The sequence below is a fragment of the Lepidothrix coronata genome, unplaced genomic scaffold, assembly GCF_001604755.1.
Source record: "Lepidothrix coronata isolate B3197 unplaced genomic scaffold, Lepidothrix_coronata-1.0 Scaffold183, whole genome shotgun sequence".
In the NCBI taxonomy this organism is placed as follows: Eukaryota; Metazoa; Chordata; class Aves; order Passeriformes; family Pipridae; genus Lepidothrix; species Lepidothrix coronata.
In genome coordinates this window covers 1,493,605-1,516,166 of record NW_016690363.1, presented here as the reverse complement: position 1 = coordinate 1,516,166, position 22,562 = coordinate 1,493,605, and the positions used below count along the sequence as shown (strand labels likewise).

The window sequence follows — 22,562 nt, the reverse complement described above, 5'->3', positions numbered from 1 at the left end:
CTGTCTTCAGAAAGGTATCAGGTTTGGCTCCAAGTGCCGAGGATTAAAAATAAGATAAAGATTCAAAGCGATATAGAACAGTCTGTTGATCAGGGCAAGTAATCTCTCAGAAATGGTATCTCATCCATGGGCTACAGGGACAGGTAATTAACAGCCGTTCAGAAAACCAGGACCTTGGCGGTCTGAGGGTGGAGCAGGGGGTGAGAATTCCACTGGAGTGCATCAGAAATGTGTTGATTCCATTTTCATTGCCAAAGGGATGTATCTGTGGTAAATCTAATCAAGAGTCAAAAGGTGAACAAGAACAATAATAACTGGGGAGGTTTGTTTTTATTTATCCAGGAGATAAGGATTCAACTACAGGAATAGAATGAGAAAAAGGTGCCTCTTTCTGAGCAGACAATTATTCCACCCACACTTACTCATCATCAAGGTGTTAATATTCTATTGCTAAGGCTATTTAACAGATTCTCAGCCTCGAGGCTGGTAATGTTTGTGCAGTTACTCTGCCAGTTGCCACAGGTGTCTTTTTACAGAAGACCTGAATAATTAGCATGGGATAGTCCCGAAGATGGCAGTAGCCAGGAGCCATTCTTCAGGAGACTCCCAGCTTCTTCCTGGTGCTGAGCAGGGTTGGTATTACCAGCAGGAGGACACATTTGAAAACCCTGTTTCCATATGCAGACGGAGCCTTAGTCCCTGAAGGCACAGGCTGTTTCCAGGGAAGTAAAGGCTCTGGTTCCCAAGCCCTAGTGATTCACCCTGGAGAAGTTTAGGATATCACCGTTCTGCATTACTGAGGTGCTGGAGGCAGCTATCCCAAAGAAGAGGTGGCCCAATGAATGCTGTGGGCAGTGCAAACTGTTTCAGCCCTGAGCCTGATGCACTCATGTAAATCTGATTTCAGCTGATACCAATTTGCAGTGATGTCCTGGACTGAGAACTGCAGACACGAGTGATTTAATTCAAGATCATATCAATGTATTTTGCTGTGATGGCTAAAGAATTTATTACCTCTAGCTGTGGAGATGGGTTACCCTTTCAGTTAGGGCAGCTAAACCCAGCAGAGACTGTCAGAGCCATCAGATGAGAGAGAAAGGGCCAGAGTGGACATCAATCGCAAAGCAGTTGTAAAATAAGTAGTATAGTGCTTTTAAGAGAAAAGGTGTTCTGCTGATGTCCTGCTAGCACAGAACAAGGAAGTGAGGAGTTTGGTATGTACGTCATATCTAGACATTCTTTTTGACTTAATAAGTTCTTCAGCCTCTCTCTAGTGTTGGCTAATCCGGGGCTTTGGAACACCTCTGGGCTCACAGGCCCAGAAGCCATGCCTGGATCTGGGCTGTGACACAAACACGGTGCCTGTTGCTGGCTTCCAAACAAAGGAAACGCCAAGGCTGGATCAGACAAGACTCACAGTGTGTTCCACCAGCTTTTTGACTCAGGTACGTGGAGAACGAGGGCCCCAGCACGTGCCGTGCCTTGTAGCACCAGGTCACTTTGGTGTGTCCCCGCTGCACACCGTAGGTAATAACTGCATTTCCTTATTTCATTCCGTATGGTGAGAATAAATGCATTCAGAAGTGTAATTACCAGATGCTACAGAGGTGAGGGCATCTTTGGTGGATTTCTTTTAGTTCTTTTGTTTCTTTAAATACATCGGTAAAATTTGATCAAAACTGGTATTTGCTTTTCTAAGCTGTACTAATTTATGGCCAGACTGTGTGTGGGAGCAGGGGCGGGAAGAAAGGAACGTTACTTGTGCTACGTGTGACCAGCACAAAGCCGCCGGACCACGAGAAACACAGGGAATGCTCTGCGAGGACTTCTCTGGGAGTCTGCAGTGCTTCACAAAGCATAAGGAACCGTATGGACAGGGCAGGAACCGCTGGATTCATGGACCTGCCCCTTCCCTCTGCAGGTCTGCACAGCCAGCTAGCGACATGCAGGACTATACCATGCTCTCTAACCCTCTCAGTGAGCATTTCAGTCTGTAATGCTGAAAATATATGGAAGTCGTATGTTTTTTAGCAACAGATAATGCTTCCTGAATCCACCTCTGTAGCATCAGGCTGCAGCTCTCACAGTGAGATAGCATTCACAGTAGCAGAGACCATGAAGAAATTAGAAATTTATAAAACGCATACATAATAAGTTTTAAAAATATGTTTAATAAATATTCTTGTAGTTACATTTCAGATAGATGAGTGTTAAGATGTCCGTTAATCTGAAAATGAATGTCTAAAACCATGGGAAGGAAAAGACAGAATTGCAGCTGAATATCATGAATGCAAAAACATTTACCACTGTGAATAGGACCATATTTCCCAATAGCAGATCCCCGTCCTCCCCTAATTCCCCCCTCCCTTTCCCCTCCTTCCTCAAACACATACGCATGCACTATGGGAGGAATGACAGCTGTTCTTCATGGAATGACAGCCCAGGGATATTGCATCCTCCCTTAAAAAAAACCAGGCAAGGTACAGAATAAGGTCAGTGAAGGGAGACAAAGGGGTCTCCCAGAGATGGCAAAGGGTAATTTATTGACAGATGAGATAGACGTTACTACAGAAAAATATTAAATGGATTCTTTTCCCCTGTCTTTGGAAGGGGAGAAACGTGGGAAGGGTTAGGAAGGACAGATGCCAGAAATAGAGACAAATTTCCCAGGAGATGAAGAAGAAATCCTGAAGGAAATTAGGATCACAGCACAGAAAAAAAAAATTTAAAAAAAAAATCAGAGCATTTAAAAAGCTATGAAATTCTTTCCTAGAATCCTGTATGGAAACAACAAAAAAGGGCAGCGGGGAAGGAACCCCACCACTGTTGGCGGCCTCGCTTCAAAGGCGCGCCGTGAGAGAAGGAAGTGCTGGTAAAACAGCTCCTGATTAAAAGCCAGTGTTTGAAAAGGGCTGTCGGGAAATTACAGAGCTGTGCATGCCCCCGACGTCAGCAGCGAGGAAGACTCTGGGAGCACTAATCAAAGGAAGGCTGAGGGAGCATATGGAGCATGGAGATTTTATTAAGGGCAGGACTGAGACAGGGTTCATATAATGGGAGCAGCCGAGATCAGGAGCTGGGAGGAAAGGAAAGGCCAGGTCTTCTGGTGCAATAAACTGGCATAGCGCTGTCAACTTTGACAGTGTGTCAGTTCTCGCTGCAAGGAAAGAGCCCGAGTGAGAGGCTTAAATAGTGGATGTTATGAATACAGTTTCCCTGGCCTACAGAACTTTCCCCAAAATAATTGCACAGAGGAGGGCAGGAGAAGCCAGTGTGCCAGCGCACTCTGGTCGGGGTTCTGTAACTCCACGTTACCCTCAGCCAAGTGCATGTTCCTACAGCTTGTAACGTTAGAAGGGTTCATGATTTTCATCTGTCAGGACCAGGCTGACAACAGAGGAGTCACCAAGGCAAATTTGCACAAAGATAAAAGCAGCAGAACAAAAGAAATTTGAAGGAGAACAGATTTAATTGACATTCCCAAGCAGGAACAGATTTAAGCCAAACAGTATTTTATTCTGCTCCTTCGTGCAAGGAACGTGGTTTTCACAGCGTGTAACTCAGTCCATATGACAGAATAAGGGAACAGGAAGACTCTTAGTGTGTCCACTGTAATGTGCCACATGCAATATCTTTATAATCCTGTCACTGCCTGCATAATTCTCGGCAAGACCTTTCCCTCAGAGCAGGTTCTTCTGCCCAGTAGCTAATCTCACCCAAAGCCACGCTAGCCCTCCCATTCCAGCAAGCACACTGATCTTACAAGATGGTCTCTTACCACGGGCAGGTGCAAGTCCAGCAGAAGCACAGGGCATTGCATCGCCCTGTGTTGACAGCTGCCTGCTTTCCAAACTGAGAGTCAGGTTAAAAAGCCACAGAATTAATACTAAACACAGATTTTAAATGATCCAGATGGGGAGCATTCATCCCATCCCCGTAACTGCCATGCTCACGGCTGAAGGGAATAATAGCCAGGCTACACTGGATTTGAAGCTTTGATACTCCAGAGGCATTTGCAATCTTTTGAGCCTTGGGAGAGGGAGTAGGACAAAGCAAAAAAAAAAAAAAGCCGTGGTTCTGCTGGGTTTTGCTGTTAAATGCTAAGGAAGTGCTAAATGCTAAAGCAGGCTCGTACTTCCAGTGGGTGATTTAGCCCAGCTCCCCGCTGGCCGGGAGGCTGCTGCGTGCTCGAGTGCAATCTGCCACACCGAGCCAGAACCAATCTGATTGTTTCTGAATCATTTCTCACACAGAAAAACATAAGTAAAGCTGCCGGTTTTGCCAGGAATGTACATCCCATCCATGTGATGGCCTGTATTTATGTCTGAAGCCACCTGTACCATCAGCGTGACCCAGATCCAAAAGATGACAGAAGCCCTACAAAATTCAGTGCAGCATATTTTAGGGACAGTCTGCAATTACACTGGATTATAATGGATAAACATGAAACTGCAATGAAGAATTTCTCCCCAGCCTATGCTGACAGACCTGAAGTTACCTTCGGTTCTTACACCAACCTTATCCACGGACAAGACAGAGCCCATAAGCAGCAGGTGACAAAAATCAGAGAGTGGCCTTTTTCAGCTCAGTAACTCAGTGTTCAGAAGACAGTGCTTTAACTCACAGAGGGAACCTGAATCTAAGTCCAAGGAAGTGTCAGGCTCTTTCCCTGTGCTGTTGATTATTCTGTTAAAGAGTCCCAAATCAACTATTTCCTTTTGAATTGGTTATTTGAGTATTCTTTGGGCCAGAAAGGCACGGCACACCTTTGCAGGTGAGCAGCCAGGAGCCATGACTCGGGAGGGGAAAAGCCTGCCCCGATGAACACTTAACTCTTTCACATTGCACACTCTCTGGAAAAAGGCCTGAAAGGTATGTCTGCCCCTCACAGGCAAACGCCTTAATCACCAGTTTAGAGAGTCGTGCCTGTGCTCTCTGGAGGCCAGTGAATGTTTAATTGTGCCACAGAGAGCTGAGTGATTGCTCATGGAGAACGACTTTGTTAGCAAGATGAATTTAGCCCTATATTTTGAAATTTTCCGCAGACTTCTGCTGCTACAGTACCCACGTACGATGCTGGGCTCGGTTTCTGGGTCTCAAACACACTGACAGATGCAAACTCTTTCTCCCAGCCTGGGTCTGTTTCATTCATTTAACTTGCAAGTCTTTTAGGGTGAGAACATCCAGAATTGTGCTGCAAGCAGGACACACTGCAGTGGGGTCCTGATGCTGGGTAAGGCCTCTGGATATTAATGGAATAATAGTAAACAACTATATCCTTAGCTATCACTGAGCCCAAAAGGATGCTGAGAACTAATAGGTCACGAAGGGGAAATATCTGAAAGTGTGGAGTGAGCATGGATATAAGATGAAAAAGATTCTCACTGCAAAGGGCAGGAAAAGCACAGCATCTCCCTGCATCTCCCTGCTCTTCCGTAGCTCTGCGACAGGCAGAGGTAGCCATGCTGCTTGTGAAGAAGGTTTGTGGTCTTAAAGGTAAGCTACAGCACCAGTTTAAAATGCCAGTTCTCTGTGTGGCACGGGAACTGTAGCAATTCTTGGGGAAAAGGGGAAAAATGAGCTGAAGGTAAATTTCTCTTCTTGTTTTCCCCACGCATAAAGTGGAGGTTATGCTCCCTATTAGCTTCAGCAAGCAACACTGAAATTCTTTGGCGTCTTAAGATAGAACGTGCCTATTTCTGAAATTCAACATTTGTACTTTTTCTTAAATTGGACAAATCTCTTTTAAAACACGAAACTGACTTGTCAGAAAGATTTCTGATGGTCTCTGCCTTTTCCTTAGTGCTTTTGCAGTGAATAGCTACGATTTTTTTTTTTTTGCAAAATACAGGCTATTTCACTGAAAATTTCGAGGAGAAAAATCATTTCTACTTAGCAGGAGCATTAAAGCCCTTGAACTGGGCCACATTCTGCTGCCAATGCAGTTTTGGGGACACTTGGAAAATATTTTGAACAGCAGGGAGGAACAGCGATTACCCCCTCAGTCTCTCAATGATGTGAATATTGTGGGTTATTTTCCCTTTTACTGTTTATGGCCTATTTACAGTATAATCACACCTAATCAGGTTATAACATGGCTTTCTTTTTTAGTTTCAGCGAAAACAGAATTCAGCATAATTTTTTTTTTTATTTACTGTAGCTCCCCCTAAAAGCTAAGGAATTTTCAGGCACTAAGCAAGTATGATCTGTTCTCCAAGGCATTCATAACTGAAGGAGAGACAAGGAGAAAGATGACTGGGAAAAATAATAGGCAAGTTATTTACATTTTCTACACGCTTGCAATAGCTATATTGTTGTAAACATGGCCAAAAAAATGGAATTATAAAGTGGACTTAATTGTGGACAGAAGAGAGATTTGCCACATAGATGAGGTATTATTTTAGTGTGTAACCATCATCAGACAAAGCTGTAGACACATGTACAAGGTCAGTTCAGTGAAATAATATTCTTTTCACCCCACACATATGAGGCAGTGGCACTGTGTAATTGGATTAGAGGAAAACAGTTGTCATAGAATCATAGAACGGTTTGAGTTGAAAAGGACCATAAACACCATCTAGTTTCAAACCCCCCGCCGTGGGCAGGGACACCTTCCACTAGACCACGTTGCTCAGAGCCCCATCCAGCCTGACCTTGAACACTGCCAGTGGTGGGGAATCCACAACCCCTCTGGGCAACCTGTTCCAGGGCCTCACCACCCTCATAGCAAAGAATTCCTTCCTAATACCTGAAGTAAATCTACCCTCTTTCATTTTAAAATGGTTACCCCAACTTCTATCACTGCATTCGCTGATAAATAGTAACACCTTTTTTATTATTGTTATTTTTTTTTTATTTTTGTTTGCCTGAGACCCTGGCCTTTCTGTGACTGTTCACTCAACTCCTGCTTAGGTTTTGGCTAACCCAGCTCATGCTGAGGCCTGATGTGTGCTGGGAGCAGTGTCATCAGGTCAAAGCCAGAGCACCAGGTAGGCAGGAGAGGTGGCCAGGAAGAGCTAAAGGGCCTTTATGCAGCCATGGTCACCTGCAAAGTGCTGCCTCCTGCAGCTCTCACCTTTTGTCTGGTGGTTCCCTGTAAAACTGAGACATCCAAACAGACTGTGACATTTTATTGGTGTCACAAGTGGGATCTCCCCTGGACATGCTCTGCTGGCAAGCACAAGGTGCTTTGCTGTGCCTGCCAAAGCAGCTGGTCCGGTGTGAGTGTAAAGACACTTTCTCTGTGGGTCTGTTTGTCTTTGCCACGAAAAACCAGACACTGAGTGGCAACAACTGGGAGAAGACTTTGAGAAAGAGGAGTGGCAAAATCCCAAGCGGGATTTGTCCTGCGGTCAAGAGCCACTGCACGGATGCTGATGGTATTCGGTAGGAGTTTGCCAGATGGCAGTTTTCTTGTAAGGTAAAGAAGGGAGAAGGGGAAAGTGCAACGTGCTGGCTACTAGGCAGTTGTCAGAGGGCAGCAGTGGATGTGACTGATGAGTTGAAAGGGGAAAACATACAACTGAAAAGGGAAAACAAGAAAAGGAAAATGGAAAGAATACTTAGGAAGTGTAAGCAGTTAGAAATGCAAAACAGACCACCTGAGTCCAGCTTCAGCCCCAGACAATTGCTGAAGCTGAGGAGTGCAGGAGGAGGCTGTTGGAAGCTACTGCAGGAGACCCAGTTAAAGACTATTGTGCCAAGTGCAATGCTGACTGGGAGAGGGATATCTGGAAACAAGCAGATCTGCACCCCTCCCCTCAAAGCCAGGTGATGATGATTCCCTGCCCCCTGCTCTCAGCAGCACTAACCAAAACTGAACACAGCCCTCTCACAGGGGCACAAAACTCACCTCCCTCCACAGGAACCACAGCAGGGTTTACTGCCCTCGAATTCAGAGGTCTGGGGAAGAGATATCGAGCTAAACCAGGGAAAACACCTGTGAATGGGCTGCCATGGATTTGGATAGCCAGAGCCAATGAGCTTCACCTTGCCCCAGCTGAGGCTTGATCATTGGCATTAGGCCCAGGAATAATGTTGGATACCACGGGGCCAAATATTACCAGTCCCTCATGGGCTTGCACTTTGTGCACTGCCCATGGCAGGAAAAATGTGCGTTCCCAGGGCTTGGCAGCCAGTCTGCAGAGTGCCCTGCTGCAACCTGTGATTTCAGCTGAATTAGAAGGACCAGCACACCTTGCTCCAGGGGCTGGACAACCCCTTCCAGCAGAACTGCATCCTTGGGAGGTGATTTGGGAGCCTGTACACTTCTGACCCATGATAATGGGAGCTGAGGTGGTATAGAAGTCTTTAGTGTTAGCCATTAAGACAGGCTTAAATGGTATTAGTTTCCAAGAGGTCCTTCAGTGTGGGCTAGCAGATTTACCACTGTAAATCCCGGAGGATAAAAACCAAGGGATAACCTCAGCTAAAGTAAATGCAGAAGAGAAAAAGGGTAAGTTGAGGAACACCATCAGTTAGTACTGAGCGTAAAAGACGATGGAAAATGTGTTTAGAGAAGCAGCTGTCTCTGAGCTGCCAACTTCCCTGTTGTGGCAGCTGGACAGGTTTTCCTCATTTACTTCTCATGATAACCCTCTGGGACCTGTGTTTGGAGATGGGATGACACCGTATGGTTTGAAAGGATAATAACTAGAGAGGCAGAGCATGCAAGGGCTGCGAGCTCAGGGATATACCCAAACTATCATCACTAAACCTAGACTGCGGATGTGCAGGAAACCAGGGTGGGTGCTACTCCCACTGCTGAGGATCCTGGTCACAGTTAATGATCCATTCCTACTTTAGAACATTCCTCATTGACACGGGAGCCCGGATATCGATGGGAGGTAAGGACACTTAGAAAGGGCAGCAAGCAGTTAGTCTCTATTGCAGGAGTTAATGGGAAACCCACTAACCACCCACTGGTCAGGGCTAAACTAATTCTGTCTGAGGGACAGACAATCCACCTGACCTTACTTTTAAGTGCCCTTAATATATTGGGTATGGATGTATTGAAGGGTCAGTCGTGGGGAACATGGGAAATAGGGACATCACCCTTTCTGCCCCAGAGTTTACCTCCTACAAATGCATCTCTGACTGCTAATCTGTTGCAAACAGCTGCTCCTTTACCCCATAGCAAGATAGTTAATATTCCACAATACCCATTACCTTCTGGAGCAATTTGTCCTGTTACTGAATTGATAAAGGAGCTGGAAGAACAGCGAATCATTGTCACGTCTCATTTCCCCTACAATTCTCCTTTATGGCCAGTAAAAAAATCTAATGGCAAGTGGCAACTAACAGGAGATTACAGAGCCTTGAACACTGGCACTGAGCTGCTCACTGCAGCTGTTCTCAGTATAAATGATACAGTCATTTTTCTTAATGAACAGTCTCCTGTGCTCAGCCAACACCAGCAGGATGCTCTGAACACCTCAGTGTGGTATCCAGGAGATGGGGTGAGATTTCAACACCCATCACTTGGAAAACTCCGGATCACTTTGCCACACTTTTGAGGGAAAGGAATATGGGAAACTGTGGATACTGTGGAAGTGAAATTAATGATCATTGAGGCCTGGATATGATCAAACACCTAGCTCTTCTTTCCCTCTCCCTAGGAATTGTTGAGGTCCTGGATAAATAAAAGCTGCTGTTCAACCTGTGTATTACTGGAAGCATCCATCTACAAAGTACACTAACCATTCCCTGGAACTTTGTTAATGCTTTCAGCGGTAAAGGCACCAGAGAAAATGCTGACAATGTCTAAAAAGTCTCAGTGTGTCGGATAATTCTAACCCTCACCTTGGGGCATCTGGCACTGTGCCCCACAAATGCTGATGGCCTGTGCAATGACCAAACCAACCCACAAAAGCTGTAACCTCCACAAACACTTTTGGATACGCTCTGTGTTCAACTCAGGAGTATGAGCAGCCATCTCTGTAAGACCTGGACAGGGACCTAGACAGGAATATCGGACTTTGGGTTCCTAAACTCTTTTTGGGCAGCAGAAAAACAGCCTGATTTTCATCGGTGTTCAGTGTCTAGTAGGCCCAAATTACCTGTTCAGAAATGGGTAGTGAACTTCAGTGGAAGAAAAAGCTCCCTCAGTATATAATAGAATAGTTTTCTCAGGACTACTCTTATACTTCTACAGCTTTAAAAAAAATATAAGGGGAAGTATTGATGAACAGTATTTTCAACCCAAAGAGTTGACTTTCCTAGTGTGCTCCAGGCTGAAATCTCTGAAAAGCAAAAATGCTCACTTGCAAGCTATCTCCACAGCCCAGATCAGCAGGCAGCAATTAGTTTCCCAGGCATTCACTCTTCTTTCCATCTTCCTGATGGATATTTCATCTGAGTTTATGCTCTCCTCCCTCACCTTCTCTTCGGCCTCTCTGCCTCTCTTTCCAATAAGGCTGTGATCTGTCACAGACTCTCAGTGGACAAGACCTATACATCCCATCACTGTCACAGGCAGTTACATGAGACAGGCCAGGATGAAAAGCGGTTTGGAAGGGAGAGAAGCCGTGATGCTTCAGGGCATAGAGTTGAACTCTAACCAAGGAGAGAGATGAAGGAGGGCTTTGGGCCAGAAGGGGAGAAAATTTTACTCAGGGCAGGTTATTCCATAATTACCCACTTAAACTTCCTTTATACCTTCTGAGATGCATCTGGTTCTGGCCAACATCAGAGACAGAAGGGGTGGATCACTGGTCTGATCCAGGAGGGGAATGAGTTTCTTCATTCTTTTTGCCAGTGTGCTGAGTTTATAACATTTTCTGAAACCACAATGAAATCCCTTTCCAAGCATGACCCTTGCTCTGCCAGTGATAGCCAAAACTCCTTCCCCTAGCCCCGTCCTTCACACTTCCACAAGCAATACAGAGAGAAGCCAGTACAAAGCCAGGTCAAGATGATAAGAACAAAGCCTTGAAGGCTGCTTTTAGATACGAGCTTTACATCGACAGAGGAGGAAATTTTCAAAGGGGTGAACTCTTTCTGTCTCTCTCTCAGGCAGGAGTCTCCTGGGAGAAGAAGAAAACAGCTTTCATTTTAGCGAGTCATGATATTTATGGCCCTTTTATGGGTTTTGTTTGAAAATATAAAAGTAGATGGACTTAAATCTGTTTCAAAAGGAAGGAGATGGGAAGGGGAGAGACAGAGCATATGAAGGGCACGTGGGCCTGAATCATCTGCCCACGTTCAAAAGAAAATCAAACACCTCCTTTGTTTTAATATGGACCTCTTCTGCTGGTCATGAGGATAATGTCTGACCTCTTCTTGCATAGACCCTTTTATCCCTAATGACGTACAAATTTTTTATGTACACTACCACCACCAACACTCACCTTGGGATGAAACATGACAACTATTAAATTATGCAACCGCAGCACCACGCAACAGTTCAGGTGTGATTGCTCCCAGGAAGCAAACTTTCAGATCACGTCTCCTGCAGAACTGAAAGCTTTATACTGTATTCCTGAGGGGCAACTGTCAGCTTCTGCTTGCTCATATACCAGTCTCATGTGGGCTTTTATCCATCCTATTTGTGGTGTCTGTTCAGCAACTGAGGTTGCACCCTTTTGAGGGCCTCCTGTTTTTCATATGTGGAATCTCCTCTGACCCTCTGCCTCTAGGCAATACTTTTGATGCAATTCACAGACTAAGGAGCACATGCCTCGCAAAATTATTGAGGGAGGGAAGTTTAAGTTGAAGAACTGGGGTTTGCATTTAGTTTTGACTGTAGTTAGGCCTGTGGTCATTTTTTATGCGCTTTGGGAATGAACCTTCATAGGTTATGACAGCTGCTGGGATATTTCTGTGAGCCAAATGTACAAAGCTCCCCATTAATTGGCAGTTTCATAAAGGCTATTGCAGTTTCATAAAGCTCTCCTCTCCAGCAAGGAGGGAGAAATGTTCTGCCAAACTAATGGATGGCTTTCAACTGGATCCAAGTTCAGTATGGAGTCATTGCAAAGATCAAATTGCTGGGATGGTCTGTGAAGACGGAACAGTCACACAATGGTTCATGCCAGCTGGTGGGCACTGCATCCTTCTTTAATATGGTGCCCTGCAATAATCAAATGGGGAAGTCACAAATAGGCAAATCTCTAAAATTAGGCATGTTCGTGGCAGGACGTGACCTGGAGCTGTACAGCTTTCTAGCCAGCTGCAAAAAGTTCTTGCCACCATGGTTATTTTCATGTATCACTCAGAAGTCCAAAAATACCCTTAAGACATTGGGCTGCAGGTCGATGCTGTTGGCAGTTGGGTGATGCTATAAAAATGACCAGCTCCTTTAAATGTTTCTGTCTTCTAATTAGTATCACCTATGTCTTGGTTCAGTTTTATGCCCACAGAAATGCCCTTCTGACTGGAGTCATCCTTCCTTTCATGGTTACTTGTGCAGAGTCCTTGGTAAGTTTGAATCAGTTTTAAGATTTATTGATCTGGCCTTGTCCATTCTGTGGTGTGTTCTTTGATTTAATTTAATGACCATAAAGCATTCAGGCATGTTGGCATGAAGGGTGCACTGGAAAAAAATAAGAGATTGATTGATTGATTGATTGATTGATTATGTAGAGACATTGTTCTCTTCCTAGTTAAAAATGAAGCTAGTTTTCCATTACACTCATTTGTGTCTTCCAGGGAATACATATCTTAATTAAAAGAAAACCAGTCTGCCTGCAGGTATGAATCAAGATATGGAAGCTCTTCTGTAAGGATCAAGTTTGTCTGTTTTAAAGATACATGCAAATAAAAATGAAATGCAATCCAGAGGGGAAGGTTCAAAGCACAGACAGGATGTCCCTTCTCCTGCTCTCTAAGACAGTTTTCACATCGCCACACCTGGATAGTCCTGGAAAGAACTGAATTCATGTTGTTGCCTGCTTTTATAAGTCACAAGCAATGTTTTTCCTTTATGTCTGTTTATGTGTGTGTGTCTGTGTGTGCACCCTGTGGCAGGGGAACAGCAGCCACAGGAACACACCAAGCTCAGAAGCCACTGAGAGGTTGTAATGGAGATGGATAGATAGATAGATAGATAGATAGATAGATAGATAGATAGATAGATAGATAGATAGATAGATAGATGGAAGCAACATGAAATCGCCTCCTGAATATATTGAAATGTAACAAAGAACAAAAAAAAAGATAAGATTCTTCAATGCTTTCATGTCCAAAAGATTTCTGTTCCTAGGGATAGCCAAAAAGATACAGGTGATTGTTCAAGTAGCTTCTGCTGGTATTGGCAATTCACAACCTAAGTACATGTACTTTGAATCTTTCTCAATTTTTTACATGAAGAACAACGTAACAAATATTTTTGGCATTTAAATTACTACTCCTGGGCAAATAAGTCAGCACCTTGCTGAGATGACTGGGGCAATTCACACACCTTTTAGAGCTACGCTCCCACCTCTCCAGAGAACTGTTTATTTGTTACACATAGTTCCCATTTTGGAAGTTTTCTTCACAATTAGAACAGAGAGAGATTTGACCCACTTTCATTTTTCTAAATGACAAGTGAAATTCCAGAGAATAGGTAGGTAGCAGTCAAAGATATTTTGCTGGAGCACATGAGCACGCAGTGTCTGTTTCCAAGCCCTCAACTACACTAATCACATGCTTTCAGTATCTCTGTTGGATTGTCTATAAATTTAGGGAGGTCACGGATATTGTGTTTTCACATTATAATGTCTATATTGAATGTACCCCAGCTAAACCCTTTAAGGCAATGCAACATAAGCAGCCCCAAATAAAACCTTTTGTCTCACCATTCACCCGGCTCTCCACCACAGCTAACGTGTACCCATTTCTCAGGGAGCTGTAAGGGAAGGAAATGGTGCTAAACTCCTTTTCAAATTATCCAGTCTAAGCTGGTGCTGCACGCAATAAATCACGATTCCCTGAAATTCCTGGATGGGGGAAATGGGCCATGGCCTCACACCTCTCAGTATCAGGACGCAGGATGCGGCTGTTACAGGAGGAATAACGTGTTTCTGGCACATTTCCGCTTCCTGCCAAACTTGCTCCTGCTACACTGAAGTCCCAATCCAGCACAGATGTCATTTTATCATCTGTGTCCCACTAATGTCTCTCACCCTTGCCATTTCTCCCAATCCTCTTCGCATTTCTCACAGACCTGTGAGAAATCTTTAAATCTCCAACCTTCCCACAGAGATTGCCTCATAACCTTTCCCTGGATTTTTATACATCTAAACAAATTAATATTTTGCTTTAGCCTTTCTGGCTTACATCTTCCTGTCTCCATCCAGTGTGGGTCCCCTTCTCAATTTGCCTATTGTCTTCAGATCTCTTTCTGAACATTTGTCTCCTTGCTCTCCAGCTTTCATCACTTTCTTATTTCTTACTTCAAGCAGACCAGCATCAAATGGGTTTCTCTCTCATCTATCCCTCCTTAACTTCTTTGCTTCCCATGTCCTCTGAGTTTCTACATCACTCAAAGGACATTAAGGAAACACAGTAGTGGAAATAAGAGGGTGGCTGTGGGAAAACGCAGAAGGACTTAATGAGACTGAGAGACTGAGCACTAAGATGACAGATGGAATTCAGGGCTAATAAATGTAAAGCATTACATGTAAGAAAACCTGACACAAAAAATGATGATCTTGGAGCTGACCATTGCCATCCAACAATAAGAATTTATGTATATAATAAATAGTTCTATGAAAATATCACTGTGGTGCCCAGCAACAGCCAAAGAAACATGCAAACTGTTAGGAGTTAATAGGGAAGGAACAGAGAACAGAAAAAAGAAGGTCATTATGCCCTAGGATTAATCCCTCCCACATCTGCACCCTGGATACTGTGTGAGGATTTGGTCCCTCATCTCAAGCATGACAAAGAAGAACTAGAAAGGGTTTGGAGAAGAATGGCCAGGATAATGAGAGACATGGAGCAACCCCTGTATGAGGAATGAGTAACTCTGGCTGAGAACCAGAGAGCTAAGGATGGGATTTAATGACAGAGAGGGGGTAAAATCTCATGGCACATGTAGATACTAAACAGATACTATATTGGCATTAAAGGCTAGTGGGCAGAGGGTTCAGAACAGAAAAAAAGGAGATGGCTTAGCATTCCATGTAGAGTAACTTGTGGGACTTCTTGAGACAGGAGATTACAGAGGTTACTGGGTACAAGGCTATTATGGCTATAACTCAAAAATTACTAGGCACCTCCATACAAGGAAAATCTATTAAGGGCTATTAAATACAAGAATATCACACCTGGCTTAGGAAGTCCTTGAGTTGCAAATTATTAGAAGCTGGAAGATCATGCTGGGGAAATATCACTTATATCACTGCTCTTATATTCTTCCCTAGGTATTCGCTGTTGTTCTCTGCCAGAGACAGGATATTGAGCCAGGTGGACCTCTGGTCTGACCCCATACAGCCTTTCTGATGTTCCCGTGTTTATATTCTTAACTGACCGTATGGATGCTCCTTGCACTTTCACGTTCCACTATACAATGCCAAAAAAACGCCCTCCTTCCTACAGCAGCAAATTGAGTCTGAGCAAAAATATCAGTCCCAGCGCATCTTTGCTGAAAAATCCCTCCTAGATGAATTTGGGTACTTATTTACTCTTTTAATCTAGTGTCAGACTGGTGTCATTGCTGAAAAACCATTCACTCTGCAGCTCTGGTCACCTGAAACAATCTGTGCAGACCTCTCCCCTTTCTGCAATTCCTTATCTCCTTCTAAATTCTCATCTTAAAACCTGACTTTCTAGCCTGCCTTCAACCTCTCCATTTCTGTCTCTCCTGGTTATTGGTCTTATGACTGAATGCTTTAATATTTTCACCATGCAAGGTCTTTATGTCAGTGTTTCATGTAATTTATACCTGTGAGCTGGAGCCTTTCCCATCTTGCTTTCAAGCACTGGCCGTATACTGCATGGAGTCCAAAATGATCCCCACCCCCTTATTGCTTTGGGGGTTTGGCTTTATTAACAAGGATATAAGCAATAAGAAAATAAAGTTCAGCTATTTCTAAGGCTTCTCCCTCATGACTGCTCAGCCAGCATCTTAGATGGCCTCTCCCCAGCAAACCATTTTTATCTCCCTTTTACACAAGTGAACTAATAAGCCACCTACCTCAATGAGTCAGCAGAACCCACTTAACCCTTTCTCACAAGGGTCAAAACTCGCTATCAGGACGGTGTGGCTCAGACTTGTTATAGAACCATATTCTGCCCCTCGGTCTTGAATAATTTATTTGTGCCGCAGACCTAGATTAGTGTTTAAATCAAAATGCTGCCCAAACAAAGGCCGTGCTGTACAGTGCAAAATGAAACCAATTACCACATCATCCACTGCTCCTCTTTTACAGCGCGAGATGCCCCCTACAGTACTGCAGAGGACAGGCTTGTCTGCTGGGAACAGCCAGGCACAGGAACAGGGAGAGGGATTTTTCAGAGGGAATCAGCCTTTGATAAAAAAGTAAATTCAGTGCCAGAAGGTACTGAAGGCACACTTCCACTTTGATCCGTTGAAATTTAAGACCTTTTCTAGACTGAAATGAAAGCAAGCTCCAAATACATCTATGCAGGGCTGTTTTCCACAGAGCAACTTTACCAGGGATGAAGAGGAAAGCGCCTATCCTAACACAAATTCCAGAAATTTAATATAAAATCTCAGAGTGTGGATCAAGGCCTGGAATTCCACTACTTTAAAAAATAACAACTCACAGAGGTATGCAGAAACAAGGGATGCACTGTATTATATATTATATTGTAGTAGAAGCGCATTATAAACCTCAGAGCATCTCTGCGTGCCTGAAACATTAACAAGACCATGCCTCTTATGCACTTCAAAATGTAATCTGAGTTTACTAAAAAAAAAAAAAAACAAAACCAAGAAAGCAACCCACACAACTAAGACTTGTTTTTTTCTCTTATTTTTCTACAACTGTTACTGTTCAATCACCTGATTCTGAGGCTCCATTTACCTGACAATAAGTAGCTATCATTTACCCCAGTCCTGGCTGTCAGAAAGAATCATCTTTATCTTCAGAGAAGCAGGGATAATGTCTAATCAGTGAGTTATAGTTGAGAGAAATGATTCTAAGTTTAGGAAGATTGCCAGCTGCATTTTGTTATCAGTAACCATTATTTAGATAGCGTTGCTGATGTACAGCAGCGTCACACAGACAGGGACAAAGAGCAGGCCCTTGCCCTGTGGAGCTTGCTGTCTGTATTACACAATTAAAATAGGGAGAGGGACTAGCATAATAGTAATAGTGAGCTCTAAGCATCACAGTGGGAGGGAGAGGAGATTACAAGAAAAAGAAAAACTTCCTGTGAGAGAGCACTACTGCATCATCCCTCCATTGTCGTTTTATATTCAGCTCTGCCAGAGGGCTTTGTTGTTTCAAAATACAGTCTGTACAGAGGAGGGAACAGATAATTCCAGAGTCAAAGTCAGTAGAAACTGGCCTATGTGTTTACAAGAGAGAGGTGGAGGACGTTGACTGGTGACAGAGAGTTGGGTGCTTTGGTGCGTCAAAGACACATTGTCACACAAGCCACACGGGATGTTGTGGCAGGTCTGGTGGATCACACAAGCTCACCAGGCTCTGCCGGGCATGGAAGGACCTCAGGCTCCTAACCTGGTGCACTCAGTTAACGTGGAGACTGTGCTTCCTCCTCTCCCTCTGAAAAGTGTACCCTGTGGCTCAGGATACACGTTAACTGAACGTGCCAGCCAGACCTACCATCTCTTAAATCGAGCTTCCAGCTACCACCTGCACAGACACACAGCTGGTGCATGCTGCCTTATACCCATCCTCCAGTTATATACAATTTTATTTCGAGGTCAGTTTGTGTACCGTTCTTCTCTTTTAAGGCAATCATGCTGAAAATTAATACATGACAATCTGACTACGAACACGAAAGCACGGACTTAGCTGAGCTGCATACATAAACCAAAGTGAAGTCAGTACTGAGAAACCCAGCCTAACCTAACACTAATCCTAGCCCCAACCCCATCTCTTTAACTACATCAAAACATGATTTTCAGATGGCTGTTAATATTGCTGCATTTGTCCTTTGTTGACCCAAAGTTATTAGCAGGAACCAACCATAATGGAGCAGAGATGACTCTATCTAATAGAAAATAGAAAAAATGGTACCACAGGAATACATTCATTACTGCATTGAACTTCTAAAAAGGAGGCATCTTCTTTTTCCTAGTATTTTACTTTGCTTCTGCTACTTAGCAAAGTAAAACAGAACATGTATTTCCCCGAACTGTCTTATTTCTGTAGACATTCATAAGGCTGGTGCAGAAAATGGAGCCTACCTGGTAATATCTTCTCAGTGGTATAAAGTAAAGCTGATTAAGAGAGAAACATTCTTCAAGTTCCTAGAAAAGGCTGTTGGCTTCTTCCACTTATGATCAAAAAGATCCGAGAAAAAAATATGTCCAGTTTTTAACAACACTAGGAAATTGAAATAACCAAAACGGGATGTGATTGGTCTTTTGACTTGAGGTGCCACCGTTACTTGCTTTTGCTGCTGAAACATTGTCTGGCTCCTAATGGCTTCTAACATTGTGTTCCTACCTACACTGATCATTTAATTCTAGCATCTTCTTTCTGACAAGCCACAAACACTTGCAGAACTTGACCTCTTCCCTTCATCGCTTTTGATTAAGAAGAGAACTATCTGCAGGAAATGCCCTACAAACCACAAAGGATTATCAAAAATATAATGATGAGTGAGTGATTCAGGGACTCTGGCTCTGCTTGTGCTCCTGTAGTCTGATCTTGGTCACTCTTCCCTTCTCCGCTGGAGCTTTGCTGTAGTTTCTTCCAGTCGGCTTCTCCAAGCAGCAATAATGGCATCATCATCCATCTCTTCTTCCTCCTCTTTACGCGTGCTTCGCCTGTACTGAGAGCGCTGTCTAGATGCAAACCTTTCTTCACTTTGCTCCACTTTTGCCTCCTTCTTTCCATCCTCTTCGGACTTCGAAAAGCTCTGGGTGAACTTTCTCTTTGCCCCAAATTCTGACACGTCTGACCTGGCCTCCTCTTCACACGCCTCCACGTGATGGGATCTGACTCGGCTCTGTGTAGACGGTTCAGGGGATTCAGAGTCAAAGGGCGGCTCAGGAGATCGGCTGAAAACGTGCAGCTCTGGGCTGTTTTCTCTGGAACTTGTCTCACTGACCCGCGACCTTGTGAACTTGTACATCTTTTTGTCCTCTTTCGCAGAAGCAGAGGAAAATCTTGACGTGGTTCTCAGTGAATCTCCTTTCGACTCGTAGGAAGAACAGCTGTCTACCTCTTCTCTTTGGGACCTGCAGAATCTGTAACTGGATGTCTCAGAATCCATCTGTCTAACTTTCGATGATCTGCTATATTTCTCTCTAGCTTTCTCAGTTTGTTCATAATAAGATGGTGGTTCTCTCTCTGCTTTCAGGCCATTGAGCCACTTGCTAATATCAGTCTCTATTTCTGACTCTGGTGCACCTGAGTTTGTAGGCTGACCGGACAGATCAAAGACTGTACCAGTTCTGTCAAAATCTGCTTCCAAGGGACGCCCATGGCTTTTTGTTGTACTTTCTATGCCATTTTCCCTTTCATTTTCCTCTCCTTTGGTCACCTTTTTCTTAAATAAAGTGCTGCGTTTATTGTCTCTGATCACCTTTTCAATTTGATAATCTGACATTTTTTCTCTCATTTCCATTTGCATCTCCTTCTCCTTCCTCCTGAGTTTCTTGAGGTCAACATCATCAGCAAAGAGGCTGTACAGTGGCTTGCTCGTTTGTGTTGTCTTCATGTTTGAAGCAGCCCCTTCTGTCCTTGCGCTCATGGAGGTGTTGCAGGACAGGACAGACTGAGACTCGGCCCGGCGCAGCTCCTGCTGGCGCAGCTGAGAGGCAGCCACAGATGAGCCGCTCTGAGCACTGAGCAGAGAAACCCTGTCATCATCTCCTCGCCTGCCCAGGTCTCCTGACAGGGAGGCCATCGCGGACGACGGACGGGACAGCATCAAGATCTCGTTTTGCTTCTGAGCGATGGTTTCGCTGACCACGTTAGCGATCCAGTTCTGAATGCTTGCCATGGATATGGTGTCACCCGGACCAACCGCGAGGTTGGGAAGGGGTACACTCGGCATCTGAGGCTGCATTGCTCCCGTGCTGCTCCTGGTCCGTGACAGAGATGAATGATTTGTCTGCATGCTCAGGGCAGAAGCTGCATCATCAGCACCATCTGCAGAAGCCGCCGAGGGCCAGAAAGCCGACAGGGGGATACTCCCACTCATCGTGCTGTCTGTCTCCCAGCTGCACATGGACTGGCTTTCCTCTAAAATTTTCTTTGAACGTTCGAGGAGCTCTACACGCCTCTGCCTCTTTTTAGCTGAAGCAGAATCCTCGGTTTTGGCAAATTCCACAAATTCCTCCTTGCTGCTTTCACTGCCCACCTTCTTCTGCCGCTTCATTTTCCAAGCCTGGTAAGCAGTCAGGTCAATATCTGACAAACTCTTCCCTTCTGCTCCCTCCTCACCTGCCTGGTTGCCATCTTCTGCTGGAGATGGTGCAGCTGATGATGATGGTTCTAAATCCTTCTTGTGAAAGCCAAACTGGATCCTCTTGACCTTCCACCTTTCTAGAGGAGTCAACTTGTCTTTGTTCTTTTGGCAGAAATTGTAGAAGGAGCTACTGTCTGAAAGCACGCTCTCCTCATCCACATCCCTCTCCTTTCTTCCCATTTCCCCACAATTTTTATTCTTGGAATGGTATCTCTGAGCAGCTTCCTCCTCTATCTCCAGAAGTCTCTGATTCCACATGTCCCAGGTGCTCTCAGAAGACACAGAGTCTGTGCGACTCCTCCTCATCCTGCTAAAGCTACTGGCTTCCAGGTGCTTTTTCAGGGTTCGGATCTCAAAACTGCTCACACTCTCAACATCACTGAATTCACCTGGTGGGTAAGGTCTTCCTCCCATGCTGGAATCACCATCCTCCTCCCTGGCTGCACCCTGCATTTGGTATTTCTCATTTCTGCGCTGCCAGTCATGGATCCTCTGTTCCACATCCTCATCAGATTGATCCTCTTCCCGATCCAGATGCTTTGGAGATGCTCTTCTTTCATGGTTAACTCCTGGTTCCTTTGCAGACAGGCCTTGTTTCTTCCTCCATTCCTCATACAACTGTTCCTCTTCCTCCTCGCTGATCAGGGTGGAGCGTTTGGAAACCCAGCTGGTTTTTGACACTGACGAAGAGCTCATAAAACTACCCAGCATGCTGCTCGTGTCCTCCTCTTCCACTGTGATGGAGTGGGCTCGGGCTCCCACGACGCTCTCTGCGTCCCCAGCTCCAGACAAACGGGAAGAAGTCCCTGCACGGGCCACAGGACTTTGACTAGGAGTCACTTCTTCGTCTCCAGAGTGCTCCAGCTCCCGCTCCTCCAGCAGCTGCTCGTTGAGCTCCCGCAGCTGTTTCAGGAAGCCGTCGTTGGGGTAAATGGCTCGTTTCTTCCTCAGAGTCATCAGAGCCTCCAGAATGGTCATGTGGTGGTAGATCATCAGGTAGGCAGCCACCAGCACGGCGGAGCGACTGATGCCCATCTCACTGCTGACCAGGACTCTGCCTACGGATGTCAAACAGGAAAGTGTTCAGCTATTTCCAGTCACAGATACGTGGTACATACGCTCTGATATGTAGCACAAAAGCATTCTCTGAATGGTGTTAAAAATTAGACAGATTATATGTTTTAGTGACTGAAACCAATACTAAATATTTCATAGCTGTACCTTAATAAAATATGAATAAAAAGAACATTAGTTTCAAAAGCTGTGGGCAGGCACATTTCAAAACAAGCTAAATATTTGTAGTTTTGCCTACACACTTCACTTACTCAAATAGTCAAAAAGCTTATAACAGCTATTAGAAAGACAGGCAATACAGTGTTCTTGACTTGCTGCCTGATATAGGGTCAGACATTAAAGCCTTCCAAGCTTGTTTCTCAATATGTAAAAAGGGAGATATTAGCATTAGCCTCCAGGAAGGTATTGGGAAGATAAGAGAATAATTTAGTTTTTCATAAGGCACATTATGGGGTTTAAATACAATTTTATATTAATTTGATTGGTTTTTTGCCAGAATCCAGATCAGTTTGGCAAGGTACCCTCAAATGGTTACATGTAGGAAGCCAAAGTCATAGTATATCTCAGAAGAGGAGAACCAAGCAACTGGCAGGAAAGAGCTGATTTTGACTCTGACAAACTGAAACAGCTGCTTCAAACCACAGGGACCCACTGTCCTGTAAAAGTAAGAGCAAGAATCAAAACTGAAGATCTGCTTTATTTCATGGCATTTGCTAACTCTTGCAGAAAACCACACTTTGACACCCAAAAACGTTAAAGTTACTTTTATAGCAAATTACAGCTAAAGAAAAGCTTGGAAATATGAAGAGTGTAAATGAGGCTTTGCCAACTTACAAATAACTGAAATTACTGTTTCTAAATGTGTGATAAACTCCAATCAAATTGTTTGCACTGAAACTTCACGGAGCCAGTTTAAACACCACCTTTCT

At 44.3% G+C, this 22,562-nt stretch overlaps 1 protein-coding gene across 2 annotated transcripts in view; it reads right to left on the bottom strand.

Annotated features, from left to right (window-relative positions):
* The window catches only part of DUSP27 (dual specificity phosphatase 27 (putative)), a 31,874-nt gene that overhangs the window by 3,455 nt on the left and 5,857 nt on the right, over nt 1–22,562 (bottom strand). The window contains exons 5-6 of one of the 2 annotated variants that reach the window (XM_017830753.1): nt 18,326–21,617; nt 9,236–12,532 (exon numbers count right to left, since the gene is read on the bottom strand). In XM_017830753.1, the coding sequence (XP_017686242.1) occupies nt 18,796–21,617 (2,822 nt within the window). In that variant the 3' untranslated portion in view covers nt 9,236–12,532; nt 18,326–18,795. Of the gene's footprint in view, nt 1–7,207; nt 12,533–18,325; nt 21,618–22,562 lie in introns of those variants that run through there. The other variant, XM_017830752.1, reaches the window with a different exon arrangement.